The 12,500-nt window shown below is 37.3% G+C and overlaps 1 protein-coding gene across 1 annotated transcript in view; it reads left to right on the forward strand.

Annotated features, from left to right (window-relative positions):
- Positions 1 to 10,657, forward strand: part of LOC113802337 (organic cation transporter protein) — a 13,231-nt gene extending 2,574 nt beyond the window's left edge. The window contains exons 2-11 of the mRNA XM_027352895.2: positions 1,850 to 1,982; positions 2,319 to 2,508; positions 4,644 to 4,747; positions 6,474 to 6,625; positions 6,914 to 7,082; positions 7,403 to 7,559; positions 9,084 to 9,259; positions 9,461 to 9,621; positions 9,951 to 10,135; positions 10,228 to 10,657. Of these exons, the coding sequence (XP_027208696.2) occupies positions 1,850 to 1,982; positions 2,319 to 2,508; positions 4,644 to 4,747; positions 6,474 to 6,625; positions 6,914 to 7,082; positions 7,403 to 7,559; positions 9,084 to 9,259; positions 9,461 to 9,621; positions 9,951 to 10,135; positions 10,228 to 10,458 (1,658 nt within the window). The 3' untranslated portion in view covers positions 10,459 to 10,657. The remainder of the gene's footprint in view (positions 1 to 1,849; positions 1,983 to 2,318; positions 2,509 to 4,643; positions 4,748 to 6,473; positions 6,626 to 6,913; positions 7,083 to 7,402; positions 7,560 to 9,083; positions 9,260 to 9,460; positions 9,622 to 9,950; positions 10,136 to 10,227) is intronic.
- Positions 10,658 to 12,500: the final 1,843 nt, after the last annotated feature.

Here is a 12,500-nt window from a genome sequence, read left to right on the forward strand (position 1 = left end):
GATAATAGCAATGGTAATCTTTATGATAATGATAGTAATGATAATGATGATGATACTGATAACAATGATGATAATGATTATGACGATAATGATGATAATATAATAATAATAACGATAATAATAATGGTAATAATAATAATAATAATAATAATAATAATAATAATAATAATAATAATAATAATAATAATAATAATAATAATAATAATAATATAATATAATAATGATAATAATAACACTACTACTACTATTACTACTACTGTTGCTAATGACAATGATAATAGTAATAATGATAATGATATTAAAAATGATACTGATAATAATGATAATAACAATCGTTGCATCATTTCTTTACCCTGATAGCGTGCAAGAGAATATAGTGTGAAAGATTTATGTTGTCAGGTGAACCCGTCTGACGAGGCATTCCACGAAGAATATTCGGAGGCACATACAGGCAGCGCTCAGTGGCCACGTGTTAATTTAATATGGAATTCATAATCGCGAATACCTGCCTTTATACAAGCTTTATTTCATCAATTTCTTCTGTAAAGTAAAAAAAAAAAAAAAAAAAAAAAAAAAAAAAAAAAAAAAAAAAAAAAAAAAAAATATATATATATATATATATATATATATATATATATATATATATATATATATATATATATATATAATTGCCGTAAAGTGATATGAACTAGTTAATTTACTATTAAAAACTAAGTACCAAAAAAGAAAAAAAAACGTAGTGAAGAACGCTGACGAGGCCTGCCTTTGCAAGTCTCACTGAAATGAACCTCTCTGCTTGAACGTCGCTTGTTGTCAGCCTGTAGTGAAGAGACATACTGAACTATTTTACCGTGAACGTTTTGAAATTGTGTTTAATGATTCTGAAAAAAACAGCACAAAGCACTTCACTGAACTTCCCGGGCAATCCATGCGACCAAATGTATATATGATGAAACTAGCGTCTGGTTGTGGCAGCGCAATTTGAGCCACAAATTATGATCTGGTTTGACATTTGATATGCAAAAAGTGTCCTTTGTCGCCCTCATGGTTTGGTTCGGTTCGGTTTTCGTTCTCTCTCCGCGCGAAGGTGTGCTATGATGCACGGGTTTATGCTTGACAACAGATCTGTGTTCATGAGCTGAATGAAGCCGTCATTCTTTGCAAGAAGTACGCATTGCTAAAGGTGATCAGGGGGTTTCTCTTTTCCTTGTGGCGCTTAATTCTCAGCTGCATCCCGGATGACTTGAAACTTCTGCGCTTTCCCTGCACATGGATACTCACGTAGGAGCCCCTGTGGAATTGAATGGGCCTGGATGCACCTTGGTAATTTGTTACTTGACACAGTGTAAAATAGTTTGTGAATCATTGTCCGTTTAACTATTTGCATTATGTAATCCATTATCATTATTTTCTTTTTTTTTCTTTTTTTACATTAGCATTTCGGGTTTGCCTGATAGAACATTTTGATATTTTTCATGATATAGGTTTTACGTTGTTGCAATTTTAATTTGATGTACAGATGTTTCGGGTATTTTGAAATAATTTAGCCAGGCAGAGGATTCAAGACAAGACGAATCGAATGGAAATTATTGAAGTTTGACAGTTGACATTGATTGTAATTAAAAAAACCTGGGACGGTGAGACATAGAAAAATAAATGGAAATTTGTCATTAATAATTATATATCACGTTAGTTCAAATTGTTTTGCGACCTTGAATGTATATTAATTAATTTTCGAGTGGGATGGTTATTCATAAGTTCATGGAACAAATACTGAGGAAGAAGAAACTTAAGAGATCGACATAGGATCATCCTTGGCGACATTTCTTAGTGGGTTTTCTTCCTGCAGGGGCATTCCTCCTCCCTCCATTCTCCCTGGGGGGTGCCTTCTACAATGGCGCGGTGGACCACTGGTGCGACATACCTCAACTCAGCAACAGCTCCTGGACTCTAGAGCAACGACTCAATTACTCTATACCATGGTAAGACGAAATTTCTTATTTAATCAGTGATACACACTACAGGTTTTGGTTTGTTTTAAAGAACCTGTCCTAAAATGACACGTCTTTTTACGGCCTATGAATTAGTTTACGAAATGATGTCTCAGCGTTCGATCTATACAGTTTAAAATTTGTTCATTGCTGCAACCAATAACAGACATGTATTCACTTATAAGGGATTTTGTATATGTCATGCTTTATACTAGTAATGGTTATACATTACTTCAACCTCGTCAAGTCATCACCGGTTACGTAGATTTAAAATAAATGCGAATTGACGTTAATCTGTTTGTATAGTCAGAAAATATAGTTCTTCAGGGAGGAAAACAGGAATCAAATGAGGCGATCACAGTGCAGGATGTACGTAAGAGACTACGAGGCCGTTGCTGACCTTCCCTGGTCAACTGACCTTGCTTTGACCCCTGATGAAGCAGCAAGTTTGGAAACGACTTCATGCAGCCACTGGGAGTATGACACCTCAACATTTCACTCGACGGTCGCAAGTGAGGTCAGCATCCAAGAGCAAAGGATTTCTTTAATGTGGGGTGCAGTGTTGCAAATCGGTGTACTATGTCATACTCTCAACAGTATATTATATGCACCAGTGTCTATCAGGAAGTAATTATATATTCCACTTATATCTGTAGTGTTTTCATAACAGTTGATGGAGTATACTGTTTATAATTAGTCATGTTTGACGAAAATGGCAAGAAATACTGTTAAAACGTAAAATCTGGGCAAGATTCCAGAGTCCCAATCAAACCTATCGGGTCGTCCGATATTTCTTTTTCTGCTTCTACCTTTTCTGGATTTTCGTTCTCGTCGCTGGTTGCCCAGAATCTCAGGTGTCGCACCAGATATTTATTGGAAGTAATCGAGTGGGCCTTTCTTACTGAGCGGTTCTCGTAGTGATTCCTTTCCGTCCGGTTTCTTAGGAAAATAATCGAAAAGAATCGTTGCTAAGATGCATTAGGTAATGACAACGATCTGCGGCTGCAGTTGCTGGTTAGTTACGGTTTAGAGTAGGTGTAGGGCTGTTGTATGGAAAGTATTTAATTAAAGATATATATAATGAATGGGAGAAGAAACAATTCCATAGCTGATTAACTCGACAAACTAGAGAGGGAACTCAGATTTTATGACACTGCAGTGTTTATATTTAGATATAAATCTGTTTTAATATTAAAAAGAGTCTAATCATATAATTTGGTATGTATTGTACCTGTGCATTTTGGGAAATCCAACGGGGCTTTAAAAATCTGCCTTATGATTCGAGATCCCCTTTGCTGGCATCGGCCTCATCCCTTATATCTACTTGTACATCAGTTTTATTGAACGTTCAAGGTGGTACTTGAACAAGATAGTCTTCAGGTTATCACTAATAATATGGAACCCGTACTGAGTACAACGATTATACCAAATAAAATATATATTGTGTTGCTTTCTTCACAGGCAAACATAATATTTCTTGTGTGGAAGTAAAATAACCAGTAGGGAAAGGAAAAACAAATACTATTATTGATTTAAATTTCTATCTATGTATCAATTAATTTATTTTCGTGTGAGAGGGACCGAAGCTGTCTGAACTCTAGCTAGGTCGGGAGTGAACTATGAGCGGTAATGGAACTTGGCGGGCTTGTTAACAATAGTCGGACGTCCAGGGAATGGTAATGGAACGGTTTGGACGGTACTGGAACGGTTGGGACGATATCAGGACACTTTTGGAAGGGTACAGGAACGTTACGTGTTAAAAATTCGGCTTGGGTCGGAAGACAGAAATTGGAACGGCTCAGGATGTTGCCGGATCGATATGAAAAGGGTAGGGAACGGTATGAAAGCGCTACCGGTGCGGGATGAATTCTGGTGGTCGTTCACTTCTAATCTGTTAGTGTTGCGTTACCGTTGCGGTTAACGATCCATGAGCTTCCAATGTGTTAAGGATTCATTATCGTCCACTTCGAATGGGAAAGCAACGGCTAAAATTTTGAACATGCAGCCCGAACTCAGTCGTCCCAAAAGTTCCTACTGTTCAAAGGAGTTCCGTTAACGTTCACTGACGTTCCGTTTAGACACCGTTAAGGTCCCCTCCCGACCTCTTCCATTCCATTACCATTCCTTGGACGGTACGGGGACGGTAGCTAGAGGCGATGTGTGGAATGGGGATATAAGGAAAACGATATTATGGCACAAGATTCTTTATGTCAAGACAATGAAGAATAAGAAACATTTGTGAAGCCAAGAACCCAGTGTGATCTTCACACGAGATCCATGGAGTCAAACAAGACAACTTCCATTTTTTCGACTAGGTGGAAAAATTAATCCTCTTTGATTTCCCGAAACCACGTGAGCCTAAGGGCATGACGTCTGTAGTCCGCAATAAAAGAACAATATATATTTTTAGAGCAAATTAATTTCCGAACACGCAGTATCTCACAGGTCGCTCAAATCACGTATTTCTGATGGCCGTGTTATAAGATTCGTTGCTAATATATAGATGGAAAAGGAGTAAGAAAGGGAAAGAGAGTAAGATTCCCGGGTACTTGGTATTTCTTCCTAAGATAACATTAGTGTTTCTAAAGCATATCTCTTCCCGCACACTCCATTAAGAAAACTCACGAATAAGAACCGCATCCGTTGTTCCAGTGGGACCTGGTGTGCGACCGGGCGTATCTCAGCCCGTTGTTCCAGAGTTTCTACTACTTCGGGTGCGCCGTCGGGGATCCCGTGCTCGGATTACTCTCGGACAAGTAAGCCCACTTGTACGTCTTTCTGTATGTGTCCAGGAAAGTCCACGTTAAATGGAACTTATCTATCTGTTTATCTATATATCTACATATATACTTATTTACATATGTACATACACTCATATACGCATACATGCACACACACACACACACACACACACATGAAGTGGAGGAGATGCAGAGAGTACTAGATTGTTTGTTAGAGAGGGAAAGAAAATTGGTTTGGTAATTAATTGCAGAAAGACTGAAATTATGAAAATGAATATTGATAACCCAATAGTTTGTGTACTTAATGAGAGAATAGTAAAGAAAGTAATTTTAAATATCTAGGAACGTTTGTATCAAAGAATGGATCTTTAAAAGTAGAATTTGAAGAGGTTCAGGAAGGCAAATCAAGCGATGGGAATGTTAAAAAATGTTTGGCATAATAATAATTTTTCAGTACATACTAAGATAATAATTTATGTCTATGTTGAGAACAATTTTAATATATGGGCATAAATCATGGTATAGTGCGATAACATCGGATTTTTTTTGTTTTAAAAAATAAAGCACTGATATAGATATTGGGAGTTTCGAACAATAGGCTTAGAGAAATTGCGGGGTGCAACCATTGAATGAATATGTTAGGTTGTCATGGTGGAAAGGGCTAGGACACGTCTTCAGAGAGAAGAGAGGGATTGTGCTCAAGGAGACATGGGTACATACTACGAAGCGGGAGGCTGGAGAGGAATGTTGGGACGATTCGGAGGAGTTAGCACATTGTGGTGGTGTGAATTCATCGAGGCCCTGCGCATCCCAATGGATGCCACAGGATTTGATTGATTTATTGATTGATATATATACATAATACATATATATATATACATAATACATATATATATACACATACATACATACATACATACATATATATATATATATATATATATATATATATGTATATATATATATATATGTAATGAATAATTATTTTTCATTATATTCAAATTTATCCTATTTTATCCTACTTAACTATGTACTATTGTCATATCAGTGTTTTTCCATATGCCAATTTTATTTCAATGTAGATATATTCTTACTGTATTTACTGTACCATTAAATCTGGTGGGCAGCATAGCATAATGGTCTTTAAGGCTCGTGAGTGTGAGAATAAATTCATTCCTCTGTTAAGCATGTGCCAAGGACTCGTTACATGGAGGAAGGCCAGGACTCGTCTGACGAGAAATCGTTAAAATAACGAACTTATTGCTTTCCCCCAAATGAACTTCTAGCATTTAAACATACAAACTATTTATAAATGAGTATTATAATTTACTCTATTTGTTATAACCTCAAACTTTGCTATATTGATATGCCTTTAGATTTATGAAAACATATAAACACATGTCTCAGTGACGGATATGCATCTTGAAAATCAGAACCACCGCATCTTTTAAAATGTCGAATAAATAATGATCTCGACACACACACACACACACACACATATATATATATATATAAAAAGACACAACACATGTACATATATATATATATATATATATATATATATATATATATATATATATATATATATATATATATATATATATATATATATATATATATACATATATACGTACATATATATAATTAAAAAGACACGGATAGATACATAGACAGACAGACGGACAGATAGTTAGACAAATATCGTGCTCACACAATTTGTCAATGTCTCACCAACCTTCAGATACGGACGCAAAACTGTGGTGTTCGGAGTCGCTTTGATATTCTCCGCGATGGCTCTGACTTCGGCGCTAGCACACACTTACCCTGTGATGCTCGTAGCATGGTTTGTTATGGGCCTAATGCATCCCATCTGTGGTGTTGTCTATGTCAAAGGTAAGGCGTGGCTTTGTGATTCACTAGCTTGGATTTTGGTTTCATATTAACGCAAATTGGATAGCACTTTTAAACGAGAAATCAAGTGCCTCTAATCTCGTTCTTTAAAAAACGAATAATAAAATAACGTGAAAAGTATTTAGAATATATTAAAAGGAAAATAGCCAACGGTCATGTTCTGTACTTCATTAACTGCTTTGTTAAAACATTGATTTCTTTCACGGCGGCAAATTTTGATCTGTGTTGTATCTGTCTATTTTAATGATATCCATCCACTTATCCAATTAGTGGTAGAGGCATGTCCAACTAAACATCGCACAGTAGTCGGTATTCTGACGACGTCCCCGTTTGCTCTTGGTGGGATGGCCTTCGGCGGATGGGCGTTCCTCCTGCGGGACTGGCGCACCCTCCAGCTGGTGTGCATGGCGTCCGCGGCCCTGCTTCTGGCTCACCTCCCGTAAGTCTGGGGAAATGCGGCCGGTTTGTTAAAATTGTGCCAGGCCCGACCCAATGAATATTCATTTATACGGACATATATATATATACAGAAATAAATGCATATCTGTCTATCTATCTGATAGATATACATTCATTTATTTATATATCCGGTATATTGCCTATCTAAACAGATATATATGCATTTATTTCTGCGTATATGTATATCTATATAATGAATATTCATAGGGTCGGGCCAGGCACAACTCTAACAAACCATGCAATAGTCTCTACATGTATACCATAGCTTTGCAATGCATTGTATGAATGATTCCCCTGTAGTTTCATCGACGAGTCTCCGCGTTGGCTGGCGGTGAAGGGCAGGGTTGATGAGGCGGAGCGGATTTTCGCCAAGGCGGCGCGCTGGCACGGCGTCGCCCTGCCTGCGCAACTGCCCGAAATCCTTCAGAAGTGCAAGGATCACGCGGCGATAAACGAGGTACCTCTTAGGTCCATTAGAATACTCTGAATAGCGTCCGAAGGCTCCTTTTCAGGGAACGTGTTCTCAAACTAGAGATAATTACCCTTGTGAGGGTAAGGAAGTCGTTTCTAAATATATATATATATATATATATATATATATATATATATATATATATATATATATATATATATATATATATATACATACATAAACACACCCGTACACATACACACACACACACACACACACACACACACACCCACACACACACACACACACACACACACACACACACACACACACACACGCGCACACACACACACACACACACACACACACACACACACACACACACACACACACACACACACACACACACACACACACACACACACACACACACACACACATATATATATATATATATATATATATGTATATATATATATATATATATATATATATATATATATATATATATATCTTTAAATAGATTTATAAATAATAATCGCAAACAAAATAATGAATGGATGAATGAATAAAGAAGTAAACTTTCTGGGCCAAACCTAGGGAAGGAATGTCCCATTCACTCACAGAGTGCACTTGATGAACACATCTCTTAAGTCATAACTTACAGCTGCGGGCTTCTTTAACTGGCGTGGAGACGCAGATGCTGGTGTAAAACGTGCTCTGCCCTCTATAGGCCCTCGCACTGACAATGCCGGGTCTCCCACTGATAGTTCAGCAATAATGTCTAGTTTCTCTTTATAAGAAACGAAATAATGATTTTATTCCAATGTGCAATAAAAGGAACAAAACTATAATTTCATATATTAGTCAGTGGAATAAAGTCTAAAGTCTTCATTACTTGAGTTAATTTGTATCACATCATATGCGTCAAAAATCAAGCATTCCGACATTTCTCGCACAACTTGAAAAGGAATGAGGCAGAGTAATGGCGGCGATCTGTCACATCACTGCCGTGGGTAACGACACCAAAATGTTTGAGAACCACTGCTCTAGGACAATGGTTTCCAAACTTATACCAGTATTTCTGTCTATTCTTAAACATATATTAAATGATGAGCAGCACTGAAATTGATAACGTTATCAAATTTGGTATTGCTTATAAGAACAGATAACAGGATTAGTAAATCAATATTGATAAAAGAAATGGCAAGTCGCAGAGAGCCACCTCATGCATACTAATTTTGGTTTGTCATTTCTAGGGAAATAAATCTTAACTGTGGAGTTTGTATATGCATGGAATCCATCTATATATATATATATATATATATATATATATATATATATATATATATATATATATATATATATATATATATATATATATATATGTTTTTATACATGTATGTAAATATAGGTATATAAATATCTATAATTATATAATCATATATATATATATATATATATATATATATATATATATATATATATATATATATATATATATATATATATATATATATATGCACACACACACACATAAATATATATGTATGTATATTGTTGAAACAGAAGGCAAGGAGACTCGAGAAGAGTGGCAAGTGCGGGCCAGTTCGGAAGTGGATGACTGACGTGGCCGTGCTGGTCTCAAGCCCCGCCCTCAGAAGGATTACGCTGGTCATGTTCGGCAACTTCTTCTTCACCGGCTTCACCTACTGGGGCATCAGCCTCGCTGGAAACACCTTCAGGTCTCAGATGAAATAATTAAATGCAATCAGTTTCATAATAGCACAAACGCTCATAGCTGCCTGTGTGCACACACCGTCATTCACACAGAAAAAAAAATATATATATATAATGATTAATCAAAGCATAACCAAGTTGACAAAGAAATAATACTTCAGAATCTACATATACACTAGTTTTGCTGATATTTTGTTCTTTCCCAGCCAGGACCCGTTCCTGTACATGCTGTTCAGCAGCGCGTTGGAAGTCCCCGCGTACACTGTCTTTGCCCCCATCGTTATGCTGTTCGGTCGACGCCGCGTCCTCGCCGCAAACTTTGCTGTGTGTGCTGCAGCCATTCTCGCCATCCTTATTGTTCCCGGCAGTGAGACCTGTCGCTCATTCTTGTTTTTTTTAATCATTATTATTATTATTATTATTATTTTTTTTTTTTGGCAAACGCCGTGATTTGAGGAGAACGCAAAGAGGCTTCCTTTTGACCGCCTTTCGTTCATTCAGTTTAGATCTACATTAGCAGAAACTATTTCAGCTGCCTAACATTTTCTTCTCCACTTACTTTTGTTACTATGGACTGTGGAATTCTACTGTTATACATGAGAAATTTACAATAGTGCTTTCCTATTTCATAAAGCTCTGTGAAATTTCGGCATGCAGTATAGATATCTTATTAACGGCTTCTGTCTGTTTTTCTAGGCTGGACTTGGGTCATCTTTTCCCTTGCACTGGCGGGAAAGTTCTTTATCACTGGAAACTACAACGTCCTCTACCTAGTGTGTTCGGAAGTATTCCCTACGTGTGTTAGATCAAGAGGGCTGAACCTCTCCTCGACCATGGCGCGTCTCAGCTCTATTCTTTCGCCTTTCATCATTCAGATCATGGTAAGGATAGACCACTCTTTCTTTTCGGGGTCGCTGCACACACAGAATGTGTAAATATAATTTCGTTAACTTTTATCATCCGTTCCTTCAAGGGCCAGACATATTGGTGGGCGCCATCGGTGTTCTTCGGCAGTAGCGCCGCCATCGGAGGACTCCTATCACTGCTGCTGCCCGAGACCAGCAACCAGCCGCTGCCGGACAACATTGAGGAACTTCGAGCGCTTTACAGTAGAGACCGAAGATCGCCCGACAAGATTCTTTCCAGGGAACAAGAAGCATCTCCCTTGAATAATGCAGACGACACTGCGACCTCGGCTGTTTAAAGTCATTCCGCTTTCACCCCGTTGTTTTCTCTTCCAAATAGGTTTACCTCAACTGTCAATTAATTTCAGCTGTGTACTTGTTAATACCAATAGCATACAGTTTCATAAGAACAATTTCTGCAAAAGAAGATAACTGTGATGTATCTCGGAAATGAAATTGCACGGTGAATACTCAGATTCAGAATACTGTACAAAACAATATGTTGGAGCTTTTTCTCTCCTTTATGATCTTTGACTTACTTTTTTGGTATCTGAAAGTTGATATGATGAGCTATAAAATAAAAAAGGAGAATGATAGAGAATATGAATCCCAGAGCAAATGGCTTTTATTCTTAAAATCAAACTGAATACACAAAATAATGTGCAACAAGGGAAAAAAGTCTACGCAAAATATGGATGTCAATGCATGGAGAAGCAGAATGCAAATATTCAACAATAAATTCGTGAATAACTATTTCATAGACGTCTGTTGCTGTTTTCTTCTTTGCTGTATTTCAGCGCAAGATGCGACCTGCAACATAAGATGACTGATATATTCAGACAAATGAAAGTAACAGACCTCCGGTTCTCAATTGTGTAGTTCTTAAAAGGAAATAGAATTGTACTACATAATAATTTTAGATAGAGAGGGAGAGAGAGCGAGAGCTAGAGAGAGAGAGAGAGAGAGAGAGAGAGAGTGAGAGAGAGAGTGTGAGAGAAGGAGAGAGAAGGAGAGAGAGTGAGAGAGAGAGAGAGTGAGAGAGAGAGAGAGAAAAAGAGAGAGAGAGAGAAATAGAGAGAGAGAGAGAAATAGAGAGAGAGAGAGAAATAGAGAGAGAGAGAGAGAGAAATAGAGAGAGAGAGAGAAATAAAGAGAGAAAGAGAGAAAGAGAGAAAGAGAGAAAGAGAGAAAGAGAGAAAGAGAGAGAGAGAGAGAGATAGAGAGATAGAGAGATAGAGAGATAGAGAGATAGGGAGATAGAGAGATAGAGAGATAGAGAGATAGAGAGAGGGAGAGGGAGAGGGAGAGGGAGAGGGAGAGGGAGAGGGAGAGGAAGAGGGAGAGGGAGAGGGAGAGGGAGACGGAGACGGAGAGGGAGAGGGAGAGGGAGAGGGAGAGGGAGAGGGAGAGGGAGAGGGAGAGGGAGTGGGAGAGAGGGAGAGGGAGAGGGAGGGCAGGGCAGAGATCACTTACCAGTTTATAATGTCTATAATTTTCCTTTGTTGCCGTGACCCTGGATTCTTCATTTTCCTCTCTTCTGTCATTCATTGAAAAAAAATTATGTCAGTTTTCCTATTACTGTGTGTTCTTTCGTTTTTTTTTGTTTGTCATTGACATTTTATTAATCTGTTTTCTTTATTTGAATGTATTTTTCGGGCTTCGTATTTAGAATAGTCTCTCCTTTAAAAAGGTCACCAACCATGCTTTGTAACGTTTTCTGTAACATGATTATGTATTTCATGGGAGACTAAAATATTTGAAATGTCTGACTTTTCAAAGATTTTTGTGACAGTGCATCTTCGGGTCCTCAGCATTATGTATAATTTCTCGTATATTTCCGCCAGGAAATGAAGCATAATCATCCTTGGAAAAAAACAATGTATATCATTCCTATCTTTTTTTGTGTGCACTGTCTAGATTTTAGATAAACTTTTCATATGGAAAAGTAAGTGTGGTCGTGAAAACGTAAAGACATTCAATTTATAAATGTAGTGTCAGGAGTAAGGGAATATCGACGGAATCTCCGAGTTAAAAAAAAGAAGAAGAAAGAGATTCCATTTACAAATATTTTGTTTCGTTTGATTAGTTTACAGTCGCTAACTTGTCACTCATATCGCTAATGCTTGATGAGATTCAAGAAACACTCCAAAGATAAAGCTGTCGCAATCAATACGCATATAAAAACAAAAGTGATCGAAAAGCAACACGTATTTATGAATCCCCCCTCCCCCAATAAATTATTATACCTATGCATGCTTTCTGCAATTCAGTAAAGGGAAGGAAAGGAAATCTAAAACTAAAAAATAAAATAAAAATACACTCATTACCGAATCAAAATCCT

The sequence above is a fragment of the Penaeus vannamei genome, chromosome 7 (assembly GCF_042767895.1).
Source record: "Penaeus vannamei isolate JL-2024 chromosome 7, ASM4276789v1, whole genome shotgun sequence".
NCBI lineage: Eukaryota > Metazoa > Arthropoda > Malacostraca > Decapoda > Penaeidae > Penaeus > Penaeus vannamei.